General features: G+C 40.3%; 1 protein-coding gene across 1 annotated transcript; it reads right to left on the minus strand.

Moving 5' to 3' along the window:
• Window positions 1-56: 56 nt before the first annotated feature.
• GFPT2 (glutamine-fructose-6-phosphate transaminase 2) lies at window positions 57-16,637 on the minus strand. The gene is made up of 19 exons (XM_079320187.1): window positions 16,578-16,637; window positions 12,293-12,400; window positions 11,566-11,664; window positions 10,750-10,875; window positions 10,123-10,181; window positions 9,460-9,594; window positions 8,031-8,092; window positions 6,750-6,829; window positions 6,351-6,468; window positions 5,483-5,646; window positions 4,898-4,993; window positions 4,700-4,797; window positions 4,249-4,369; window positions 3,921-4,078; window positions 3,668-3,782; window positions 2,935-3,062; window positions 2,104-2,271; window positions 1,507-1,668; window positions 57-896 (listed from the first exon to the last, which is right to left on the minus strand). Exons 1-19 carry the CDS (start codon window positions 16,582-16,584, stop codon window positions 852-854), a joined length of 2,049 nt encoding a protein of 682 aa, XP_079176313.1. The 5' UTR covers window positions 16,585-16,637; the 3' UTR covers window positions 57-851.
• Between the last annotated feature and the right edge of the window lie 10,745 nt (window positions 16,638-27,382).

The raw sequence follows: 27,382 nt of genomic DNA on the forward strand, positions 1-27,382 counted from the left end.
ACAAAAATGAAACAAATAAAAACCCAAACACACACACAAAAACCCAAACCACAAAATAAGAATTATATAATCTTTTAATTGCATTGTCTTTTCATTGTACCCTCTTCAAACAAAAATATCATTTGAAAGACATCCAGTTCCCTTATTCTGTTGCACTATACATGTTATGCAAATAAGAGCTGGGGTGGCATACAAAACAAATGTCATTCTGGCTTTTCAAAACAGAAATTTAAAACATAGCTGGGAATTTACAGCCACAGAAGAACTTTGCAAATGACTGGTTAAATATGAAACACAGATGCAACGGGGGAAGGGAAGCTGGGAAAAAAGGGGACAACAATTTCCAGTTTGAGGCTGAAGAAGGAAATCCCTAACAACTGTACAAAGTATCAACATGCTCAGTATTTACATTCTGAGCATTTCCAATGTTACAGATAAGCAGTGTACTAAAAAAATAACTTAAAAAAAGCTATACAAATTGTACTTATAAATACTATATCTTTGAAAGTAGTTATGTAGTGTAGGCTAAAAAAATGTTCACAGTTACTCTGGAGAGAGCTGTACATATATATATATTGCACAGTAAAAAAGTTCATTCAGTATACCATGTGTAAACAATTTTTATCTTCTTTGGCAATTTCAGGACTTGGAGGAGTATTTGCTGTGAGCAAAAGCACTTGGGTACAAGGCACATCAAAAGCTTTTAAAGCTGCGAGATAAATCCTTCTGACACTTTCCAGTTAGCACTGTCATTCTTTTTAGGAAACACGTTTACCTATGAATTCAGAACAACACATTCTACAAGCATAACTCAGAGGTCTGGTGGCAAAGACATCAGCTGTTCTTGGCTATTACTCTACAGTAACAGACTTGGCCAAATTTCTTGGAAAGTCCACCTAGAATGAAGAGACAGGCTTTCAGTATGGCAGAGTAACACTGACATTCTGCATTTGACAGTTCATTTAGTGTGCTTTCTCAGACTTCCTAATGAGTTCTGCTTTATTCTAGACACATTAACACACACAACAGGCTATAGATCTGCAGATAATGACTCGCAGCTGAATTCATCTGTGCTTCCAAAACCCTCCTAACAAATACATATTTGTTTTGCACAGGGTACATTTCCAAAGGAGTCATCATTACCAAACTGACACACCGACACATCAACAAACCAAGCTGTACAAAGCACTGACCTATTTTAAGTTAAAGTACAATACCATATTTCAAAATTCGATTCTCTGAAAAAGTCCCATTTGCAGTTTTAACTGATCAAACTAAGCTAAAGGGCTTTATAATTTTTTTAGAAAGATACTCATTAAAAAAGACAAAACTGAAGAATTGGCACTGAAATGCCACCTCTATAACCACACTCCCTATGAGATTCACTAGTTATTTTCATAGCTAGTGAATCTTAGATATGCCATATAACTGGGTATCTCACTTTACACTGGTAGGAGGAAGTTCAAAACTGCACTAAAAGGAGTGTTAAATATAGAAAACACTTACATCATATCCTCTGAGAACAGCCAGGTGGAATGAGAGCAACTGAAGAGGAATGACACTCAACACTCCTTGAAGGCAGTCAACTGTATGAGGCAGCTCAATGGTTTTGTAGGCAAATTTTGAGCTTTCAGTGTCTTCTTTAGAGCACAGAATGATTGGACGACCCTGAAAAATAATATTTTGCATTGTTAACTGAAGAGCTAGCCTAGAACTGCTTTGAAATATTGTTCACAGCATGCCTGTATGTGTTTGAAGACACTCAAGCAGCTATCAAAGGCAATGCCAATCTTGCATGGTGGTCAATTTTCACTATATTGCAAGATTTGAATGTTTTCACCCTGTAGAGTTTTAACATTATTCCATTTGGTTCAAAACAGAAAAACCCCAAAATAAACAAACAAGCCATATAAAAAACAGTTTTCACTGTTGATGTTAACTTGTAATAACAAGCTGCAATGCAGATGTAGCATCTTATTTATAACTTAATAATTAACAACAGTCAGCAGTACATCCCTTTCCAGGTGCACAGTCAGCAGCAATGCAGAGTGCACAATCTCTTTTCCTGTAACACAGTAGCAGTTAATTGGTTAAACACTGTACCTGCCGAGCAGTGACCTGTTGCAGAGCGTTCTGGCACTTGGTGAAACAAGGATCCTTCATGATCACCATGATAACAGGCATTTGTTTATCTATTAGGGCTAAGGGCCCATGTTTCAGCTCACCAGCCAGGATACCTTCTGAGTGCATATAAGTGATTTCTTTTATTTTCTGGAAAAAAAACCAGGAAATGCTTCAAGTCAGTACTAAATCAGCTAAAAAAACAACAGTCACAAGAAGCAAAACACCAAGGCTGTACCTCTGCCACTTAAATACTTGTACCCAGTATCAGGTATTAGTGAAAAGACATGGGTGGCTGCTGGGATTTCTAGCAGGCTGTGGGCAGCAGCAGAGCTTGCCCATGCACACAGATTAACCAACAGGAACTTCAGGAACCAAACACCAAGCACAACCTTGGCTACTGCAGTGTAACACAAACTCCTCTGAGAGATGGAAATGTGTTCATTTTACCCCAATGTTCATAATACAATTCATTACTTTGCTGCATGAGCATCTCTTCTCAACATCAACACATTATGTTTTTCTGATGTTGTTTTCAAATCTGTCAGCAAGTTAAATTCTTAGTTTCTTGTTTTACAATAGACTCATTAAATACTGTGTTTATTATGTGAAAGAAGCAGGAAAGTGATATAATATCTGGGTTTACCTTATGTACATGCTTAATTAAATGCTTCTAGTTATACACAACTGTCCTGCTGCAGCAAAATTAAATTGTAATGAAATACAATAAATAAACTATCTAGCAGAAACAAACAAGCAAAAAAAAAAAAATCACATTTTAAATAATATTAAACAATATTGAGAAGTTCCTACCAGAGCTCCTTCCAGACAAGTGGCATAATTATACCCACGACCCATAACCAGCAATGATCTTTGTTTGTACAGTTCAAGAGCCAAATCATGTATCTTCTCATCCAAGGACAAGACTTCTTTAATCATTTCTATTGAGGCACAGAAAAAAAAAAATCAATTATTTAGCTAGAAAAAATGGTTTGCTTTTAGCAAATTAGAGTGTTCTAATTATTCAACAGAACAAATGCACTTCATACAATCCAGCCACTAACTTAGTGACTTTGACTGGAGTTTAAGAATATTTTCTCCAGCCTTACTTATAATAATAAATTTAAAGCAACTATTGGTTTAAGCAGTCCTCATACATCCCATTTGAATTTCTAAATGAAGTTATGAAATATCCACTACAAAATCATCTTGAATTAGTTTCCTTCTATCTATCCTATTTTACAGTAGAAAGTTTTAACCATTTCAAATGATGAAATTATGAGATCAAGTAATATTTCTGATACAAAACTACCTTTTTGTAATTAGAAAACCCAACCCATGAAAATTCTGATCTTCCTGCCAAGTTTCTTGGAAGGGCATTTGTAAAATTGGCAAATAGTGTAGAAACAATCAATCCATTTTTGTCATATTGTCTGCCTTCAGGATGAGGGGGAGAGTGAAACTTAAATGAGAAAGAAATATCCCTGAGTAGTATTTTACACTGCCAGATCCCCTATGCCTCCTCAAACCCAAAATATCAATGTACCTGGCAATGATTTTAGTCCACTAATGATTTCCTGTCTCCTTTTCTGCAAGGAAATTCTGTCTTCAGACATCATTAGGCCAAACATTACAAGAGACACAAATTGGCTGGTGTATGCCTGCAGACAAAACAAAAACATTTAGCAGCTAATTCTGCAGAGAGTGAATATGATCACAGTTTGAAATGCTGCGATTAAAATTTGAATTGTATTCCACAGGGCTGAAAGGGTGAAAGTCAAACACTGAACAGCAATTACCTTTGTGCTTGCCACACCTATCTCAGGCCCTGCATTGATGTGCACACCACAGTCAGTCTCCCTGGATATTGAACTTCCAACTGTGTTTGTGATGCCAACTGTCAGAGCCCTCCGTTCCTTACAGTACCTCAAGGCCATCAGTGTATCTGCAGTTTCACCTGGAAAACATTCACACCTTGACTTCAGGTTGGCAGAGGATAATAATGACTCCTGAAAAGCATCAAATTCTACACAAGTGTGTTCTAAACAACTGCACCCACACTTACATGATGCAAAGTGCAATGGAATGGAATTTTACAGCACTAACTCAACAGCAAATGCAGCTCACCTGACTGGCTTATGAAAAAGCACACATCATCCCTGAATACAGGTGTGTTTCTATCTAGGAAGTCACTGGCAAGTTCCACCATCACTGGCAATTCAGTTAATTCTTCCAGGACTTGTCGAGTCTGTATGCAAGCAGAACACAGCATTTGTTAATATTGCTGCCCACTGTCATTTGGACATTTTACAAGTCAGAGAAAATCTAAATGCATTCTTATTAGAAAAGCTGCTAATTACAGCTCACCAGAGCTTTAAAAACCAATGTGGATTCTAGCATGATAATAAATGGCATTGAAGCATTAATAAAGAATGTGGCACTAAGGAAAGTTAAATAAAAGGGTGAGACCCCTCAATGAAAGACAGTCTTAGACAGAAGAAAAAGCAGATGAAAAACTGTTGTCTGAAACCCCAGCAATTAAGTTATAGGTGCATTTCAAGCAAGGCCGGGAACATACAGCCACTGCAGCGTGGTAACTGGTCCCACAGCCAATAATGATCAGTCTTCGGCATCTTCTGATTTCTTTCAAATGATCCTTCAGCCCTCCCAGCAGAACTGCAAACAAATAAATACACATATATCAGTGGTGCTTTCAATTTTCTAGATATTTACAAATTTCAAACTTAATGCAGTTTGGAGAGCTGTTCATCCTTACCTGTGCTGCTCTCAAAATTCACCCTGCCTCTCATTGTGTTGACAACTGATTCTGGTTGTTCAAAAATCTCCTTTTGCATGAAGGCACTAAAGTTACCTGTTTACAAAAACATGACATGGCAATGCTTAGGTTTGTTATTTTAAGTCTATTTTAGTTACAAAGAGAACTTTTAATACTAACTTGACTGAGTTAGCCTAAATAAAAGCTTAGAATAAGCAAGAAGAAAAGAAGAATGAATAGGTCACTCTATTTGGTTGGTTCCATTTCCCAACACTGACAAGGTAAATAAATTCCTTCATAAGGAAACGTCTGTGTTCCCTTTCAATTCTTAATTTAGTCAAACCTTGCCAGCAACGGAAGCATGTTAACATTAGTTACATATTCACTAAATGAATAGAAGTATCTATGACTTTTCCAAGGCTGAAATGAATAGGGTCTCAGACTGCCCATTCTGTCAGCTCCCAGTAGAAACAGCCTGAATAAAAGGCTGTTATCACAACAAATTAGCAGTTTTCTGCCTCATCTACTACACAAACAGCAACTACCCATCCTTGATAATACTCATTTACAGATGTTTCAACCCACCCTTCATGATTTGCTGCAGTTCCATCTGCAGGGTCTGGATGGCCCGGGAAGGATCATCACTAGCTGAACGCTTCAGGCGGTGAATTGAGAGCTTCCCATCAGTTACAGCTGCAATGTCATCATCTTCTAAGAAAATCACTCTGTTGGTGTGCTCAATGATGGCACTACAGGGGAAAAAACAGAAGCAAGACAAACCTGACACGTCAGAGTTGGCAATAGCAGAGCAATTAAATATGCCACAAGAGCACTTCCAGCCCTGCTTCTCTCTTCCTTTTGGACATAACTGCAGACAGAGCCATCCTAAAGGCAATGACTCCATCTGCTGCTCCTCCTGCACTCTCACAGCAACCCACAGCAGGAGGCTCAGGAACCACTGCATCTATTCCTGCAGGTCTGAAGTTGCCTCCCAGTGTCCTTGGTGGATCCTGCTAAGGTCATGCTCTTGTTTCCAAGATAAATGTGTGCCTGATGTCCAGGTTCCTGCCCAGCTTGGAACCACACCACCATTTTCCTCCTCTGATATCTGAATTGAAAACATCACAACTCTGACTATAATCTGCCCAATGCTCAGCTGATGAGTGTCCATTTGTACCCAAATTACTCTCCTACACTGGATGTATTTCACATAGAGATCAGCAACTGGCAGATATTGCACTTGTGAAGGTTTGTCAGCAGCATTTGGACTGCAAACATTTTTCAAGCACCTGAGCCTGGGAGCTTTCTGATGTTATCTGGATTAAAAGCTCTTCTTTCAGAAAGACATTGCACAAGAGCAAGTCAGCTTAGATTTCCAGAACTATCTCACTTTTACAGACACTTTTAAAAAAAAACCCCAGTATTTTCAGCAAAGTTGAAATACTTTTACTACCTTGCATCTGAAGCAAAGAAAAATTCTACTGCCTTATCCCCAACAGCATGAAGGCAGGTTGAGCTGTCCAATCTTTTCATTTGGGAGTTGCAGATGTTCTTCACATTCTCAATGTTGCCTGTTAAAGAAATGAAACATTCTAAATGCAAAAACAGTTCTGTTTCAGTTAAGATTACAGACTATACAGGTTTAGGATATTGCAGTTACAGAAATAGGCTGGGGTGTGGGACTTTCACATGAACTACACATTCAGTGGTATAAAAATATCCCCAGCCAATAAGCTATTTGGGGCATCAGCTTGTAGTTTTATGGTACAAAAACCAATTAACCTAATTTCTATTCATAAAGTACCAGTAATTTTAGTTCTTAAAAATAATGTATTTTGATTTATCAACTTACATGTTCTATACAAAACTGGAATCTGTTCAGTTGAGAGCTTGTACTTGCTCCTAACCCCAATAAGCAAAGGACTCCCTCTCCTACAGAAAGGAAAACACTCAAGATTATAAAGAGAAATGTGCATACAAAGAAGTTACCAGACATCAGTGAAGCTGAAAAGACAATATCCCATCTAGCTTCCTAAATGGAAAGAGCCTCCTTCAACCATGATCCTAAGGTCATTACATGGCAGGAGTTATATAAACTTGGTTCTTCTGTAAGATTCTCCAAATATTATTATATAAATAATTACCACATGCTTTGGTGATTCTTCATCCATAAACTACATCCAGAAAGAGGAAGATGTATAAGAACCAGCTGTTATCTTTCCAGTGATCAGAAAACAGCTTAGTACAGGGGCCAATTTGAACCAAAGCTTACTTTGCCTCTGAAGTGAGGTGACAACAAGCTAGTGTGCTCTTTAGAATTACAGTACCATTACACTCTTTAGCCTTTCAAACTCAGAAACACCAGCCATCCCTATTGCATTTCTTAAACTGTAGAATATTAAGACCATTTTTTAATTACATGTGTTACATGTCACTGAAAATGTTATTTTAAAAGTATCACAGGAATAAAAGAACAAGTCACACTCAAATTACGAGAGTCACTTCTCTTAAATCCCTCAGCCCTAAAAACCCAAACCTGAACCACATATAGAATAGCTCATTTGAGAAGATGTTCTTCAGTTGGAGTGATGGTCCAGCTGGCTTTTTCGAAATTTTAATGTAGTCTTATTTTAGACCACCAAAGCAATGGGCTTTTGGGTTGTAATATAAAACAGTCTTTATTCCCATCACTTGCTATTTTAATCACTTGCTATGTCACTTGCTATTTTAATATCTTTACATTTCCTGAAAGTTGTTTTTCAAGTGGTAAATAAAAGTAGAACTTACACAGAAAGACATCATAAGTGCTATGACAGCTATAGAACACTGTTTGTATTACCTGTTACTATGATAGTCTTTCAGCCAACATGAATACACTGATCTCAGTCTTTACTCAATGGGAACTAAAACTGAACAATATCCCTTCCCTCTCCCCTTTTTGATATAGGAAAACTGTTAGCATGCTCTTAATACAAATTTTGAAACACAAGATACACTGAGATTCTTTATTGACTCACTGATTTTGGGTAATTAAGCACTTAAAACATCAATATTTTAGTATCTTTAAGAGAGGCTGGCTTTTTTTTAACCTAATAAAAACCATGCATTATGTATAAAATTGACTTTTACTAACCTGGTAGCAACAGCTTCACCTGGGTAATGGATGCTCTTGAAAACCAATGCAAAAGCACCTTCCTGGAAAACATGAACACAAAGGAGAAAAAAAAAACCCCTAAACAACTTATCTCAAATAGTTGCATCTCATTAAACTGGGGCCCCTCTCTGAAGAGGCACTGAAGGAACTGCTATCAGGAGTCTCTTCCTGGAGGGCAGACTGCACCTTTAAAGGAATTTGCCATGGAGCAGAGCAAGCTGACATGCACATTAAAGATGCAACAGCTGAAAGATCAGAAAGTGAGCACTTAGCCTCTCTTTATAAATAAAAAACAATAAACTCTAATGCAAAGGTTATGAAAATGTCAGAGATGTTAATCATAATCAACATGAAGACTGTTAGATATTTACTTTCACTCAGGCCTTCAATCAGAATTTGCATGTAGTGCATTACCACGTATTTTCAACTAAAAACCTAGAGTTACTATTTGCAGTTCAGGCAGCAAATTGTCAAATGCATTTAAAAAACAAAACACACAAAAACATCCACACCACCAGCAAAAAACACAGAACCAATTCTACAAACTCCTGGAGGAGGATTCCCAAAGCAGGAGCCCCCACCCTGCCAGCAGGACAGAGATGGTGACATTCCCTCCTCTCCCTTCACCTCTGCCCCTCTTCTGGAGGTGAAGCCTCCCTTCCCCTCAGCTCTGTGGCTGCTCCCTCTTGACCCACACAGCCTTGACTTGGTGTGGATTCCAGCCCTGCTCCAAGGAATCCTACAGAGCTGCTTTAAAGAGGAGACAGGGAGGTGAAAAGAGTGTAAGAAACTGCAGGAAGGGGAGGAAAAACATCTGCCTGGAGACTGGGGGAGAAAACAAAGCCAGCTTTCTCCAAGTTTGCAATGCATCTATCAAAGTTTTTAAGCATTCACATACTGAGTAACAGTAGATTCCCACTTCACAGTTTGGAAACCAGTCCAGCTTGTTAGATCTATTTCCAAATAGGAGAGCCAAAGCATTGGCCAAACTTGAATCACAGCAGTGTTTCAACATGATCAGAATAACCTTTAGGAACACACTGCCATTTATGAGAGATGTTAACCCCTAGAGGCTCCTATTACTTTTTTTTTTTTTCTTTTTTTTTTTAATTAAACTGCTTCATTAAAAAGCTGTGTTAACTTCTTGCTAAAAACAAAACAAAATCTCAACAAACAAAACCCACTGCTACTGCAATTTAAAGATTTAACAGTGAAGAGCCTTTGAAGCCTCCAAAATTTTAATCTCATTTCTTGGTCTATTAAGCATTATTTAGAAGCTTAGAAGTGTTATTTGCAGCACCTTCTAAGAACTCCTGCAGAAGATATAAATGTATAAGGCAGAATGCTAAGGAACCCCCACAAGTAGCTTATACTGTTTTACAGGGAAAAAAAATAATTTCCCACTTACCAACTGTTGAATAACTCTCTCTACCAAGGCTGAAAAACTGGTGTCTTCACTCTCTCTGTTGTCATACATGTATTTGATTAATTTGGGGATTGTTTCTGTATCTGTTTCAGATTCAAATTCATATCCTTTGCTCTCCTGAAATATCATATAGAAGAGTAAAAATTGTGTCCATCCTCAGGCAAGAAACACTGAAGAGCATCTCAGCTTCCTCCCACCAGAAACTGCAGCCAGAGCTCAGAGCATTACATTGGACCAGTGGATATAGAATCATTTGGATATATATATCATATATGGGTACAAATAAAAAATAAGGACTTATCTCACAGATACTCTTTGGGAAATACTGGAGTAACACATATTAAGACTTATTTAGCATCTGTCAAGCACCAAGAGACAGAAGGGAGCCCACTCCACACACCCTGTCAGAGAATCTCAGCACAAACTGCTACTCTACTCATCAATACTTGGCATTCAGGATTACAGGAACATATTGCACTTCACCAGCTCCTGAGTATCTTTATTAGGCAGACACTTTCACACAGCTTTTTTATAGATGACATCAAGAAACTTGAATTCATGTTCCACCAAAGTCATGAAAGATCTGATGCTAATTTGGGGGAGTATTAACTTTCTGAGTTTAGAGTTGAATTGCCACAGACTCACCAGAAATTTTCTCAGGTCCTTATAGTTTGTGATGATTCCATTATGGATGACAACAAATTCTAGGAGAAAAAAAAAAATTTTGTTTTGTTTTTTTTTTTCCATGGGCAACAAAAATAAGATATTTAATTCAAAGCACAAAATTACAAGGGAAAAAAAGCTTAGAAGTACATATGAAACCACCTGCTATAGCTTTCAGACCTACAGTTTATCACAATATGGACAACTGAAGAAGCTTGCAAATTCTGAAAGTATACAAAAGCAGTTCCAAATTATTCTAAACTACACTTAGTAGAGCACCAAGCTATCTCAAGTAAAGAATTATGTGAAATCTCCCTTTTCTGGACCAGTCAATATTTACACATTCATATTTCCAGTCTTACCTTTCAAAACAAGAATGTTGTACTTCAATGAACTTGCAAATTTCAGAGAACAGATCTCATTAATTTTTAGTGTTACTTTAGCCTGAGAAGAGGCTATTTAATTTTAAAAGTGCCTGAGCTAAATAGAATGGCAACAGCTTAGCCCCACTATAAAAAATAGATACCATAACAATAGTAAGAACATGTGTGCTCTGTGGATTGAGTAATTTCAGATTTATGTGGTTCAGGTGCTGCAGAGATTACTTACCATTCCCTTTATCTGATCTCTGAGGGTGACTGTTTATTGCACTTGGTACTCCATGGGTTGCCCAGCGAGTATGAGCAATTCCAAAATGTGTTTCAAAATCTGTTTTTGAATCCAGATCATCTTGCTCTATACAGGAGAAATTCAGTTTACTGAATAGCTAATATTGCCTCTCTCCCCTCCTCTCTCTCTCACACACACACACAATTAGTAAAACAAAGACAATTCCTACAGGCAATAATCTAAAAGCTATCTTCCGGGGGTTTTTTAAACCACTTGCTTTCTTGACATTACATTTCAGAAAGTTCAAGCTACTGTGATTAAAACCTTGTTTGCCAAGACATGAGCATTTTTAGCCAATACTAACAGCCAAGCTAAGAGACCCCATTACTACAAATTATAATGTAAACGTATTAAAACACAACTTCAGCCTTTCACAGATGGAAGCACTGCATAAAGCAGATTGTGATGACAGCCAGCTGCTTAAATGGTCATAAATTCTGTCAGAGTGCATGTTTCAGCATTTCAGCCATGCAGCACAGAAATCACATGAGAAAAGTGCCAAAGGAGCCCAGGTTTTGAACAAAGGAGCAACCAAAAGAAGAGAGTATAGACTGACTATCTCACAGTGATCTGAAGATCAGCTTGCTTTTTAAGTGCAGATTTGAGTGGCACAAAAAATTTGGCTGCTTGGATTTCCCAATGCAGTTATTGCTGATGCAAAAATAATAAGTGCAATTTTATGGTCTGACTTTCTGCTGAGATGCAGATGGTATCTGACTGGGAGGCCAAAGCAAAGGGGTCATTTTTAACACTTACTGTACAACTCTTCTTCCAGAGCCTTTACTTTTCCTCTTTTCTTAACCAGTTTGATGAATCTTTCTTTATCTTCATTATTATTTCCATCAATTGCCACTCCTACAGCACAGGATACAGTCGTAAGTGTTATTTCAAGCATGAAATACACTAGAATGAGGAAAAGGCTGAGAAAATATACACAAGCACATACCACTAATATGAGGATTTTTAAATAACCCTTTAAAGGGATATATTTGAAGTCTGTTGCTAGACCTGTGCGTGTTCAAATGAAACTACACCAAGTCTATATCCATTGCACAGATTAAAACATACACTAGCCATCTCAAATTGCATTTGACAACAGACTGAAATATTTTGCCTAATGAAATGAGCCAAATTTAATTCAAATTTAAGACAAGTTTAATCTTCCCCATCTTTCACTGGGATTCACATACAAAAAAAAAAGGCTGAGGCACAAACTACATGGCCCTGTATAGAGATCATCTTCCACACCCTGTTTGTTTTGCTTACGTGTACTAACCTCAGCCATCTAATTACAGAGCTAAGCACTCAATTTTAAGTCCTGAGGAAAGCTGTAGCACTCCTAGAATCAAGCTAATTAGTTTCTGATCTGTTAATCTGTAGAATAAAGAAAGAAAAATCCAAGAGGCCAAACACTGAAAGTATCAAAAAGTCATTGAATGAGCTATTAGTTGCTAAAATAAATTTATTGAGTTGGTTAACATACCTGCAGAGTCATATCCTCTGTATTCCAGTCTCTGTAATCCTTTTATCAGGGTTTCATATATTTCCTTCCTAGTGCGAGGCACTCTGTAGTTTAGATAAGCAAAAATTCCTGTTTAAAGAGAAAGGGGGAAGGAGGGGGGAAAAGAAACAAGGGGGTTATTTTTAAAATGTGCATCACTTCAGACTCAATTTAAAACTCCTTAAAAGTAGCATCAGGGAGAAGTCCTAGGAGCACCCAACTGCCCATTTAGTACAATTCCCTCTAAAGCATTTTTAAATGGAAAGAATTCAAATACAATAAAGGACTCAAAAGCTTCATTTCAACACACAACACATAAAATTTACTGGCGAGTTTCACCCTCCTCATGTTACCCACCAAGAGTTAAACTGTTAGGAGAGGTTAAAAAACTCTACTTTTCACGAAAACCACAGCTGAAAATGGGAACATTGTGATCTATTTCATATCCAGGCATTCAAAGAAGGAATATATTCACCAGTACTAACACAAGGAGACTTTTGTAATCCAAGTCATGGCCTTAAATACCCATGGGTAGGTACAAGGCACAACATCTATTTCTGAAAGGCTCCAGCTTAATCCTGTATGCAACAGTCACTTCAGCAGAAGGAGAATGGAGAAGAAAACAATTTTTTTTTTAATACACGGGCATTTTTTTAATTAGAAGGATGTTGGGGATGTTGTTTTATCTTTAGATAAATAAAAGAGTCACCTGCAAAGGAAAACAGCCATTCTTTTACTCTGCCTACTGCTCCTCCTGGGACTCCAGTATTTATATGGATACATTAGACCCTTTAACTCTTGCAAATATGTGCCCCAATACAACAGGAACAACTGATTTCACCGTTTCAACAGTTTCTCCAAGCAAGAAGTCAGGACTGGAGACCACAGAAAAAAACGAGACTGTAAGAGCTCAACAGATAAGTAGTTCAGACAAGTGTTTTAGATAGAGAAAGCCTTTGTTTGAAATGTAACACCCTCTTCCCCCTCCATTAAGGCTTTTGAACTGTAAATGGCCACAGTGAAGAAGCTGTTATAAGAATACACCAATAAACCTCCCTTATAAATATTACTGTGAATTTGGTTAGTCCACTGGTTTATAAGACATTAATACTGTTGGCTTGACAGTGAGACAAAGGGAGTATTACATTTGCCTCTGAATTTATTTAGGAAAGATTAAAGGGTGGATAATACTTTTCTGCTTCAGAAATGAGATTTATGAGGAGCTCAGCCTAATTATTTCTAGCACATCCAGCATTAACAGAGACATTAAGACAATAGTTGCATTTAAGGAGGTATTTGGGAATTTGAACTACTTAGTACTGTTCTTCATGGATGCCTTGAAAAATAATGCCTCTGGTCATCAGCAGCCACTTTAGACTGAGAGCCCGTTGATCATTTTTCCAGACAGATATTTACCATTTGCTGGCACTAACCACGAACTTCAAGAGCAGCATTCTTCAATTTCTTCAATACAAATTTCTCAACATCATTCCAAAACATTGCCACACACCTCATTTCAGATCCAGCTCTACTTTCTAGGCCAGATTTCACAATGAATTTAAGCCTCAACATCCTTGTATGTTCCATGTGGCATCTTTTACTTCACAGAGCTCCAGGAAGAAGTTTCCTCTGGGACCATCCTTACAATGCTGCCAGTGTGCTGCAATTGTTAAAAAGATCCTTGTTTCCAGGGAATTGGAGCTGCATTTCCACACACGTGCATTAGAAGATGCAGAAGTCACCAGAGGCCATTTAAAATTAAAACAATGGCTGCAGCCTGACTTCAAAGAACATGTTATAAACTCTTTCAGTTAAGGGAAATAAATCTTACTCTAAACACTGAGAGTAACACTTTCTCTAGTATGTTTCTGTTTCATGATTTATCCACTTGCATATTTTTTCCCTCCTCAGTCATCATTTTGGCGAGATTTAAAGCACATTACTCAACTCATGTAGAAACAACTTCTGATAAAGACTCCTTGTATCTTAATTCTTTCTGGAAGCACACCAGTATGACTGAATCTCAGTTGAATCATACTTATGATAAGAGTTTTGTGATGCTAACAAGTTCCTGTAGGATGGCCTCCCCAAGGTGTTAGATACCATTTCCAGATCTTGCTTCCCTTAGAAGATTCAAAAACATAAAATCCAAGAAAAGCACCCAAGAAGTGTTTTACTAGGACACTGCATTCTTGATCTGAATGTTAAATCTAGTTTATAACTTTACATAATCTGAATTTGCCTAAAAGGATGAACCAGGTAAATCATGTATGGCTTACCTTTAGAAGCAGATACTGAAAACGGAAAGAGAAGGTTGGTAAAACTAAATTACTAAAACCAGCTTCAATCACAGGCAGACACAGAAAGCAAGGCTCTCCCTTTACATGCTTATCAAGTCTTTAGAGCTTCCCCTTTCAGGATTTACAAGCAGAGCATCAAAAGGAGGGCAAGTAATTTGATTATTTTTTGTGGGAAAATTCCACAAGAACTCTTGCAATTGCAAGACTTCGCCAAAATCAAGAAGGGGGCAGCCTATACTTGAAGTTTGAACAAAATTATTTACTTTTTGAAAAATAAAAGGATACCTCTATTGGGGTAAGCACATTATTGATGCCAGAAATTTAGCTTTGAAAAAGACTCAACTTCATATCCTGATGAAACTTTTAAATAAAAGAGATCATCAGTTTAAGTCCATCTTGACTGGTTTTAAACCCTGAATACTTTTGCTATACTGTCCTACATGTGAGAATGATAACATCTCAACTTTGCTTCCTTACGAGCATGTTTACAGCAGTATTTACGACCTATGTATTTTCAAAACATAAACCCAGGGCTATAAATCTTCACGTGCTACCTGAAGCCAAGGAAAACACAATAGGGGTATATTATCAACACTTAAACCTGGAAAGATATGAAAAAACTAAAAGCAACAACGAAAAAGTAATTTTGAAACTGCTAGTTGCAGTCACAAGAACTCCTACACTCCCTACAGAGATCAGCATAGCAGGCTGGGGTTATCTTTCAGGAAAACAAATGTAATATAAAAGGTCTCTAAATTCTGATGGGGAAAAAACCAGCTCTGCTCTCACCCTTCATGAACTGCTGCTCTTTGCCATTTCGTACTGAGTCACTTGCTCCACCCCGAGTTCTACCGAACTCCTTGAACACTGTTAACACCTTCACTTCCCAATCAATACACAACCTCACATGCAATTTTTTCGATATTACCATGACGTGTCTCAGGGCTTGCCGTGAATCCCCGAGGGTGGCTCAGGCACTGAGCCAGGTCTCTCACCTGGAGGGGTTTTGTTTAGAGGGCACCGAGTTTGTCTCATTGATAGTGATCTGTCACGTAGGAGCTCAAACAATACGAGCTGAAACAATATCACCTCGTGTTCCCATTCAAGTGAAAGAAGATTCCTGAGCTCCTTGCTTTTTTTGAGGTTACAATTTAAAAGGATGTGGAGGCAAGGAAAAGATACCTAATTCAGAAAGTACAATTTTAAGAGCAGTAACTCAACTCACTTTCAGCCTGCATCACCACAAAAGAAGTTCTGTTAATGATGACTAAGAAGGACAAGTGCAAATTTTTCTACTTTCATCAGACCTCAGAGCAGACCTCAGGGACAGATTGGCAAAGTTTCACTAAATTTTCTTCCAAAACCAAAGACAATCGCACTAGCAGCTACTGAACCCACACTTGGATTTCTGTCTGATCCGAAGCATATCTAATCAATTGCGTACACGCTGTAGGAATTATCTTTACCACCTCATCTTTATTAGATAAAAAGAGGTGAATAAACTCACAACAGCTAAGAAATGAGGTCCTTGACTGCCTTTGTTTGAAAACCACAAACTCTTCCTTATCGCCGCAACTCGGAAGTGAGTCACGATTAATCAATCCCTGGTCCCGGATTAGGAAAGCGAGCCCCGCGCATCCCGCGCATCAGAGGCAGCGGCACCAGGAGCAGAGGTTACCCCCGACCCGGGCACCCCGGGGCAGCGGGGCCGAGGGAACGGGGTGAATTCCGTCCCGAGAGCCGGGGACACGCCGGGCAAGGGGAGGGAGGAACGGAACGGGGATCGCCGCTCTCTGGAGAGGGGCGGGCGGAGGGGCTTCATCTTCACCTGCCAGGCGCTCCCCGTCCTTCCCACCCCCCAGACGGATGCAGCGGGTCCGTCCCGAGCGAGCCCGCAGCAGCGACACCGCCGGGCTCGGGGACAAAGCGGCCCTTGTCCCTTGGTGGCCGGGCTGGCCGTCACTCACCGCACATGGTGGCAGCGCACGGTCCCTCCCGCTCCCGGAGAACGCGGCTGACGCGGGGCCAGCCCCGCCGCCTGCGGCTCTTATAGCTCCGGTTATAGGGCCGGGCCGGGCGGGCCTGCCTCCCCCGCCCCCTGCCCGGGGCCCCGCGGGGGCAGAGCCCGGCGGGGACAGAGACTGGAGGGGACAGAGCCCGGCGGGGACAGAAACTGGAGGGGACAGAGCCCGGGGGGGATAGAGACTGGAAGGGACAGAGACTGGAGGGGACAGAGCCCGGGGGGGACAGAGCCTGGGGGTGACTGAGGCCGGCGGGGACAGAGACTGGGGGGACAGAGCCCGGAATGGACAGAGACTGGGGGGACAGAGTCCGGCGGGGACAGAGCCCGGGGGGGACAGAGTCCGGCGGGGACAGAGCCCGGCGGGGACAGAGCCCGGCAGAGGCAGAATCCTGCGGTGACCGAGTCCTGGCGGTGTCCGAGCCTGGGAGGGACCGAGCCCGGCGGGGACCGAGCCTGGTGCGGCCGCAGTGCCTCCCGCCCTGCCTGCCCTGGGAGTCACACAGCCATTCAGCTTGGGAAGGACCTCCCAGATCGCCCAGTGCAGCCTTTGACCGATCACACCTGGTCAAACAGAGCATTACATGACACGTCCAATCATTTCTACAACACCTCCAGGGATGGGGACTCCATCGCCTCCCTGGGCAGCCCGTTCCAATACTTGGCAACCCTTTCCGTGAGGAAATTCTACCTGATGTCCAACTTCTCTGGCACAGCTCTAGGTTACATTGTCCAGTCATGTCAAGACAGGATGAATCCCATGTCCAACTCATGCCTGGGTGTCTCAAATGGGCTCAGGGATTTTCGGGGTGCCAAGAACCCCAGAGACACCTGGCTGTGGGGCCATGGGCAGCACAAGGAGCAGGTTTTGGGCACTGATTCTGCTTTTCCACCTCGCAGTGCCGTGAAGGAACAGGTCAGGTCTATCCTGTCAGACCAGCCCCTCTTGGGAATGTCCCCCATCCTCCAGCCTCAAGAATTGACAGAAACACTCAGCAGCCAGCTGCGGCTGCACAGGAGCACCTGAGGGACACCAGTGGCCACCAGGTCACCTGAGGGGCAGCCAAACTCCTGCTCAGCCCCTGCGCTCTCTTCCATGTACCTGGAAAACCAGAAACTGCTCCAGGAGCCTTGTCCAGCCTCTACCTCCTGCTCCAGGCTCTCTCCTGGGGACAGGCACTGCAGGGAGGAGGGACACAGCCCCTGGCATGGGGTCACACCTGCAGACACATGCACAGCCTCGAGCTTTGTCTTCTCTTAAAGAAAGTCATCTCATCTCAGAGAGCCTCCAGCTAACAAAACCAATGAATGGTGGCTTTTAAAGTGAATGCTTTGCAGAGCACTTGGACTCACAGTGTTCACAAAACAGCTGAAGCCATTATTGGAACAAACACGATTTTTAAAAATATGCAAAGTTTCATGAAATAGTTTCTTCTTTCTTGTTAAAAAGTACCAAAATATTTTATAGACATGACCCTAGTTATCTCATTGAGTTCTTGAAATCCAAGTGCAAGGTTTCTTATTCAAGATAAAATTTAATTATTCGTTTCTTCTTGCATTTATTCTTCAGGTCATTTTTTACCGAAAGTAGTGATTCCCTCAAACTCTATCACTTTCTGTCTTGATGGAGAAGTTGAATAAAAGATAAAGATTGGAACATTAATATTTCAATTACAAAAAAAATCTCCTTTTTGTGCCACTTTAAGAAAGAGAATCTTTGTCTCAATTTAAAGGTTAAAAATAGATTTAAAATACTTTCAGGTCATAAAATAGAAGCGTTTAAATTCTCTTTTAAATAAGTTTATAAAAAGGGATAAATTAAATGCATTTTTCACTTAATGTGTGGATAGTTATGCACACTGTGCTCCTTAAAAACCAATATTGTTTTCCTTCCCCCAGTCTCCCTGAATAAGACCAAACAGGACATGATTTGTCACCAGTGCAGTCCCAGCTCTGCCTCTGAGCTGCCATATGACATCAGGCAAGTCATTTTGACACTCCATTCCAGTTCTTATTCTCTCTTTAGGTGACTGCTCCTCCTCTAAACTAACTTCTGATCTTGTTTCCCCCAGCCCAGCCTGAGTGAAAAAGGAACATTCCTAATCACAGCTCTGTGTGTTAAGTAGCATTGTTATTTATATTAAATTATATACAATAAAGGAAAACTTCTTATTTGCTCCTTGTGGAACATTTTAATTAATGAGTGATGTACACAGTAGGAAACACATTTTTTTTTAACATCACTGCAATACTAATTGCCAAAGATCACGAGTTAGAGCCCAAAATTCCACTCATGCAAGACATTTCATGTTTCCATGTGACATTCCCAGGGAGAAAACTAAACAAAATGAGATTCAACTGCTAGTAAGAACTGCATTAATTAGTGGTTAATGCATAACCTTGATAACTTATCAGTCAACACTTCCCAGACGCATCTGTCTGATGCCATTTGGCTTTTTCATTACTTTTTGGAACTGCATTAGAGAGTACACCAATTATTTTTGCTGGTGGGTTTGTTTGAAGGACAGATTTTACTGCACTCAGATGGGAGTGCTAAATTCTAAAAGCCAAATATTTGAAAGTTATTACCTACTACTTTTGAAAGTATTCAACATAATAAGCATCCAGAAATTCTTCCATGCTTTGGTAAAGAGCTCTTCTCACAAGATCATTAAAAAATCCAAAACAAAACAGAGCAGTTTTGACAGAGAGTTTGTAAATTGAAGGTTGCAATTATCCTGTCATAAGAGACAGCTAACTGATGAGCAGTAAGGAGGTCAAGTGGTGCAACTTCCCACTAAGGTCTGAACCCATACTTGAAGGGGCACCTGAAAAATCAGGAATTTTTTCCCAACTACATCTTTCTCTCTTTTTTTTTTTTTTTTTTTTTTTTTTCCTGTGTTTACACAAGTGATTGAAGTAGGAAACAGTAGGGTACAGGATGGAGATCACTGTGCCACTGTTTTTAGTGTCAGGTAACGAGGAATTTGCCTGGGGCACCAATAGGAAAAGGTGAGGGGCAAGGAAAATCATTGAGCGTATGGCTGGAAAGAGGAGAGATTTATGTTTAGACTCCCTCTGAGCCTAATCCAGGTACTAGTTCTCACAGCATTTATGATCTACCCTGAAAAGCAGCCATCAGCATTTTAAGGGCAGTTATTTCAAACTGCATTTGCATGCTCAAGAGGTCCAGATACATCTCTGAATACCCTGCTCTGTTCCTTTGCACCCATGGGGACTGAATTCCCTGGTCAGGAGTTTCAGTAAGTTCCCTTGTCCCAGGGAGTGAAAGGAGCAAATCCCTTTCATTAGTAAACAGGAGCAGGAAAGAAGTATTGGATGTGAAGTGCAAAAGGGAAGAATTGTGATAAATATCAAGAAAAAATTAGGAGGAGCAGTTATGCAATGGAACAGACCCCAGAAACTGGGTTATGGTCCTCTCACTGGGGATACCACTGGAACAGACCCTGTCCTGGGAGTCACCACTGAGCCACCTGTGTGTGTGTGAAGGACAAGGGGGGACCAAATGGCACTGCCTTCCAACTCCAGCACTTCCATAATTATGGCTGGGTTATAAAACTCCTTTTAAATTGCCTTTTTGAACTGCTGTTTGAGTGGCTACAATGTTTTCTGAGAACTATTTGCCTGTCTCAACATTCATACTAGAATACACAGCAAAAGTTCTTAGTAACAATGAAATCCATTATTTCAGTTTATATTATATATTTATACATTACATATAATTGTCTATTATTTATTTAGAGGTTTCTTGCTTCAAAATGTGGAAGTTGAGAGCCTAAAAGCAGAGATTGTACATTACAGAACATCACTCCCCTCAACTAAATTTCTGCACTTTTGCAATTTTTATACATTACTCTGAATAAAAAGTATTTAAAACATGGACAAATTCTGAACATTCTCATCACCATCACTTTTATTTTAACAAAATGGCACAGTGTTATTCCTTACTAAGGCTCTCAAGAATATTTGGGCTGACAGTTTGGTCTGGATCTCTTTGATTTCTTCTGATAACGATGACTGCTTTAACGAGGAGTCACTCCAGTGAAGCTGAATTTCAGCTATAGAAAATACAAAAATGAAGTGCTGACCTTGCTGGAAGGTCAGGCTGAGCTTCAGGACACTCTCTGCATCCATCTTAGCTCCACAGCAAGTTTGGAAAACAATCAGCAACGCCTTTGAAATAGAAACAGCAACATCTTTCTTATGCTGAGAAGTTCAAAAGAGAGGAAAAAAGTGTTATTTTGATGGTTCTCTCAGTGGAGGTGTCAACTAGCTGCTCACCTAGGATCTGTATAGGGCTAAGGGATTGGTATTTTCAGTTTAAAAGTACAAAATAGTAATTAACAGCTTTTAATTTGAGAAGAGGGTAGAGTTAATTGTCATTTCTCACTGTTGAACAGTTGATTTTGAAATTATAAAAATTATGTGTGGTAGGAGGAGTTACATATAAATGTGAATCAACATCATACCTATGACTGAGGATTAAGTAACCATGATTTAATCCATTGGTGACTTTTCAGCTGAGTGTTGTGAGGAGCATGTGTAATGTAAAACCAATCCAGATAATTAACTAGATCTTAAATGTTTTAAAAAACACTAAGGCACATTTAGTAATAATTCATCTAAGGCATTGTGTTTTGAAAAGCATTAAGTGGTTTCCTGAGGTTTTGATGTAAATTCCTCATAACAGGAGCTGCAAATAAATTGATGGTAAGTGTCAGAGAGAAAAATAAATTCTTGGAAAAGTCTGTAGATTTTTCAAGCAAGCCAGCTTTCAGTGCTGGCTTAGTTTTCTCAGCATATTGTGTGGTCCTTCAGGTCAGAAGTGAGAAATGCTGATAGACAAACACAGATATCCACATACTTGGCCTCTCCTGCCCCATTTCTGGGGATCAGGTTCCTCTCCTCAGTATTTTTCATAAATTCAGGATTCTCTCAGCTTTCATGGGGTTGGAGGGAGCAAAGCTAGCTACTTAGAATAGTTGCAGAAAGCATGTCCATGTGAGAAGCCAAGAAGCTTAAAACCCAAAGAAGAAAAAAGCATTGCAAGAAGATAATTCTCTCCAGTAATGCATCAAAACACAGCTTGGCTGAAAGTGTTTGATCAAGGAACTGGTCAGAGCACGAAAAAGCTGCTACAGCTCCTCCCTATGGCTCATGCAGCTCCATCACACCCCACTCAGGCCACAGCATCACCTCCTTCTCCCCCTGCAGAGCCCACCTGGCAGCAGCCAAGCTCCCTGAGCAGTAATTGTGCTCTGCCCCAGCTGCACTGGCTCACTCAGCACACAGAGCAGGGCAGGGTGAAGTGCAACCTCTTCACTCCTCTGGGTAATTTTATTTCTAAGCCTATGAACCTGGCTTGCTGTTTTGGTAAGAACAATTTCATTCCATTCTTCTCTCAATTTGTTTTCACAGCTTTAATGATTCAAAGATTTATGCTGGCCCTTGAGAACAACACCTCTGAAACTAGAAAATTATTTTGCTGCAGGCTGCCTTCTGGTTTGCCCTTTAAAGAGTTCTCTGGCAAGAAGCTGCTGATATAAAATAAAAACCTGTTCTTTTGCAGAACACATACCTATGCTCTCCAGAAAGCCAAGCTGAATAACAGTTTAATTTTCTCCACTGTGTCACCCCTAACATTGCTTCTGTCACCACTGTCCAGCAAGAAGCTGGAGGGAGTCAAGGTGCTGGGAGCTGCTTCCAAACAGCTCCAGTTATCAGCAGCTCTAGGCTGAAAGAAAACAAATCCAAGTTTCTAAAGCAGCCCATATAACAAGAGGCATCTGGTTTTACCTCACACATTCAAATCTATTTGTTTTATCTATCTCTGTCCCCTAATCTGTCCCTGTCCCCAAATCCTGATCTGTCCCTATCACTTCCTTCTAGTTGAGATAGGCATGAAAGGACTATATACATCTCTTCACCTTTTCTCCTGTTTGTGATTAAAATAAATAAATGGAAGGGAGCCAGATGAAGCTACAACAGTAATTTTTAGGACTGCTGTATTTAACACTGCAGCTTCAGTGTTACTATTTATTTCAGAGGAGGGTGAAAGTAAAGGACCTTAAGTCCAAGCATAGGTAGCCAAGAATTCCCCAGCTTTAATAAATAAAAAACAGTTATGATAGATACATGATGCTGTTGTTTAGCAACTGATACAGTATTGAACAAAACTCTTTTCACAGGTGAGTTATTTTCTGTCCCAGAGTCACAGTTATTCTGATGATATCTGCTCTTGCCTACAGATTGTATATTCCTCCTTCTGAGCTTGACACAAATCACAGCTACAGCTTCTTCAAGTTGTTTTTCTAACAGCTTGTGATCTTGTTCTTTTGGCAGCTTATTCAAAGAAAAATGGCATTAACTCTGCTTAAATAGAAGCAGTACTTTTCTTTCACTGACAATTAATGACTCATCTACATCTCTGTTTCCAGGGGTTTGGGGTTATTAGATCTGCCATAATCTATCAGTTGTCAAAATCAGGTTTGGGCACATCAACATTGGTAGAAATAAAGTTATTACACACAGGGGATTCTGAGATAACTTTTCTATCACCAGCCATATGCAAAAACAGTTCAGTTTTTTGTGCAGTTTCTCTGTACTAGAGATTAGGAAACACCTAAAAAAAATAATGCAAAGCATCTGTTTGTTTACTACACACACAGCATTGCTACAGAACAGGGTGATAGAGACCACTGAGTAGAAGTCACAAGTTGATAATCAATAGAAACTGCTCTACAACCTGTGCAAGTGTGCAGGGTGTTATCCTTAAGTTAGCCTGGACTGGAGGAAAAGCTGTGCAGTGAAATGGCAGCTCCCCAATGGTGTCACCTCGAGTGCACATCCCACAGCACCTCCTCTGCTGCTGCTGCTGCTGCCCCTGGGGCTGCAGAGCAAATCTGTCCCTGACAGCTTCTGCCAACATGAGAGCAGTGAAACAGCCCTCATGACCAAGCTATGAATTGCACTGTTTTACTGCCAGTAAAAATTCCATGTATTTTCTCTTTTTTTTCCTTTTTTTTTTTTTTTTTTTTTGGTTGTAAATATAGTTTTCCTCTATTAAGCAGAGGAATTTTTTATTGCAGTAAAATTAGAAATCCTCTTTGGGTTTCCCTCACTCAGATGGACTCTATCTAGTCCTAACAGCTCCAGTTACTAAATGGATTTAGAACATCATGTTTAGAGTATCCCATGAGATGCATGAAAGGATGGCATCCCTGTGGGGGTGTTTCTGCTCTTGCACTGCAAAGTTGCCTTTGGCAACTGAAGTTCCTGTGGTATTGTCATTGGGCTCTGGGTACTTTGGTGTGAACATACCAGATGGGGTAAGTTGAGGATGATGTTTTGCTTCAAAACTGAGTTTTCTGCTTTCAGTAAACCTACAGTTTACTGGGCAAATGGGAGACAAGATGATGGTTTTGATTCTCCACTTTTAATTGTGCTTCTTTGAGTTGTGTGCTGAAACTGAGCATGTACTTCTTAAATGTTTCCTACTATTTCTGCAATTTAAAGAGGAAAAATACTAACTCATGGTAACTTGGACAAAATTTAAGGCAGAGTTAGGAAAGTAAGTAAGAGAAGTTGTTAGAAAACTAAAGAGGAATAGATGTTTCTGTTTACTATATTTTAGTTACATCTTAAAATGAAGGGATTTACTCTTAAAGATATTCTCCCCTAGTCAAAACATCTGATTTCAATTTAAGTCTGAAACCTTCTTTTTTTGTGCTGTACATTTTGACAGCAAAGACAGTCAGTTTTCAACTCAGTTGACCAAAACTGGCTGGCAAACTTGAAACCCAAGCAGCTAAATCTCTTATTTGTACAGCTGCAGGCACTGGGCTCTCCTCCACCCCCCTCAGATGATCGAGTTGCAGGACATCAACCCTGCACCAAGGCTGTAACCTGGGGGTCCTGCAGCAGGACATGGAAGGATCACAAGCCTCCTCTGTCCTTACAGCTCTGCCCATGTTCTGGAGGGAAGTGTTGCTAAAATTCTCTAACCATAGCAATGCTCAAACTGGTGCTTGTACAGCTACAGGCACAGCATTGCTGCAGTCCAAGAGAGATCTGAATACAATACAGTCAGTCCAGGCTCAAAGTTTGGATATGTTGTTATAATACACTTTTTGATTACATTTTAATTAACACAGATAGGCGTTGAATTAAATGGCCAACATTAGGATGAGTCTGCACATTCATGAATCCACCTATCATGAAAATTTGAAATTACTTCTAAGCAACCTAAATGAATGCAGTTTTAACGTGGATGATCTAAAAATATCATAAGTTCATGAAAATATTTCAAATAAGGAACCATTGTATTTCATGTAACATATCTTCTGAGCTCATTTACAAGAACAAGCATAAAACAGCTTCACAGTCTGTCCTGCATCTGCCACTGCAGTTACAACAAAAATTTCCATGTTGGAAACGAAGAGGAAGCATGTCATTTCACAAGAACCAACATCCTTGGCACCAAGGACCAGAAATTTGCTCCTTCAGCATTGCAATGAATTCTGTGAAAGGTCATTTGCTTTCTGAACTGTGTCATGCTAAGAAAATCCCAGATAGAGATCTTTCTCTTTTCCAAGAAATGGGGGATTATCATCTGCCATAATTACACATTACAGTTTACAGAAAAAAATCCAGTTTTGTTGTGTCTTAGTCACATTGTTTAATGGCTGAGTACAAGGAGCACAGATGTTGAATAACCAGCTGCAGCACCTTCTCTGCATATTAGATTTGAGAAGAGGGCTGCCAGGGGCTTAGCTAGTCCTTAGTCTGACTGGAGAGAGTCATCATCCTGTCTGGATGGGGCAAACCTTCCTTATGACATCACTTCTGGTTGAGGCTGCTGTGACACACCAACTCTCCTTCCCCATCTGCACGGGAGGGCAACTCCTAACTCAGCCTGGAAACCAAGAAGCCCAAAAATTAGAAGTAGAAACAGGACTTTTTAATTTTATTTTTTTAAAACAACCAATTCCCCCAGTTCTAGAGAAATCTACCTAACACTTCTGAAGTCCCAGGCAATCCACTTTTGTTAACCTGTATTTACCTAAGGCTTAAAGGCTTTCCCAGACTAAGGTGTGTGTAAACCACCTCGTGATTCACAAGCAGCCCAGCTTCCAGAAGCTGGTGTTGAAACATCCTTTGCAGATCCACAGTGTGTGCTGAAGGATTTTAGCAGGAGAGGCTCCACAAGCCTGTTATGTCTCCCCACCTCCCCTTTCCTTATGGAAAGGCGGCTCTCCCAAGTTGTTATTTGTTACGGTGTTGCTTGTGCTTGTCAGAAAGTTGCCGGCCCTGGACCAGAGCCCAGGTTCTCCCAGGGCTCAGCATCAAGGAGTGTAACAAGATGGGAAATATTTGTTGTCTGAAGGATAATGGGAAGAAGAATAGCAGGGAAAGGTGGATGCTGGGGCAGGCTTGGAGCACAAGATCTCTTGGAAAACACTCCAGAAGGAAGCTGCCAGGAGCTGAGACATTGCCATTGTCCTCCTAAAAAGGGGGAGCCTAGAGCAACAAATTTAGATGGTGGGAATGGAGGAAAAACCTACAAAGTGGAGGAAACAGGTATGGGACTCTGAGAAGGGAGAGCTCAAGGCAGAGCCTGGCCACGAGCACTGCCAGACCAGCAGCTGGGCTGGTGCCTGCCTTGGGAGGGCTCAGCACTCCTGTGCTTTTACTCAGGCAAAGAATTTTTCTCTCCTGCCAGAAAAATTCCACCTCCATCTTCTTCAAGGCAGTTGCAGTATTGAAAGCCTGTAGTCTGCTCTCACTAAGTGCACAGCAAACAAACTCAAACCAGTCTGCTCCTTTCTCAAGTCAGGATGTCCCAGGTTAACATTTGCTGTGCAGTTTCTACTCCTGAGCAGGAGAAAAAGTTCCTTGGAGGGGGAAAAATGCACAGTTTGAACTCTTCAGTGAATAAATTAACATCACTTCTCTATCTCCTCCCCTTTCCTTTCTGAGGTTAGCGCAACTGCAGGCTTTAGTTGGTGTTCTACAAATAAACCTGAATTCCAGAGAAGCTCTTAACAGCTCCTCTTCTCAAGAAAGGGTTTGCTGACACAAATAAAGCAAACCAGAAAAAAGTAATTTTCAACTGATTTTCCTGTTCACTCACTTCTTAGTTGAAAGAGAGCAAAGAAACTCTTTAACACCCCTCACGATGAATTTTCAGCTCTGTTTGTTTTGACTTTTTGCAGCTCAGCCAAAAAATAATTAAGAAAAAACCCCAGAAAAATAACCCACGTCTGAAAATTTCCACTAATGAATTCCAGACTTTTGGACTGCAAAACCATCTGCTTTCTCCCAAGTCATGTTGTCAACAACTAAGCACAGCTGTATGAAGGGTAACAAAATATTGCAACTACTTGTGTTTCTACACCCCCAGATTTGCAGGGCTGTTGAGGAGCAGCAGAGAAACCCACCAGGTCCAATGTAAGGTTTTATCTTTACCTTTAAATTTGCAAAAATCAGCAGAATTACCCTTGTCACATTAAACAGACAGATTACATAGGTAAACCATTTTCATTGTTTTAAAAAATTCTACAGTAAAGAGATGGCAAAGCACTACCAGGGCTTTCAGCATCCAGCCTGGGAAGCAGGGATTGGGATGCTGCACATTACTGATGTTAAGTAGCTGCTCAGTTTCTCCTGCTGTCCAGGCAGCCCAGCAGCTCCAAGGAGACAGTAAATGTGTCAATTAGAAGGTCCATTGAG

This window comes from Erithacus rubecula (assembly GCF_903797595.1).
Source record: "Erithacus rubecula genome assembly, chromosome: 16".
NCBI classification, from domain to species: domain Eukaryota; kingdom Metazoa; phylum Chordata; class Aves; order Passeriformes; family Muscicapidae; genus Erithacus; species Erithacus rubecula.

Bases quoted from the DNA above. Each gene is read 5' to 3' on its own strand.
- GFPT2 (XM_079320187.1), bottom strand. The intron at 11,665-12,292 runs GTATGTTAACCA...CCTGTGCTGTAG, and splicing joins CAGAGGATATGACTCTGCAG to GAGTGGCAATTGATGGAAAT. The intron at 6,830-8,030 runs GTTAGTAAAAGT...TCCTTTCTGTAG, and splicing joins GGTGAAGCTGTTGCTACCAG to GAGAGGGAGTCCTTTGCTTA.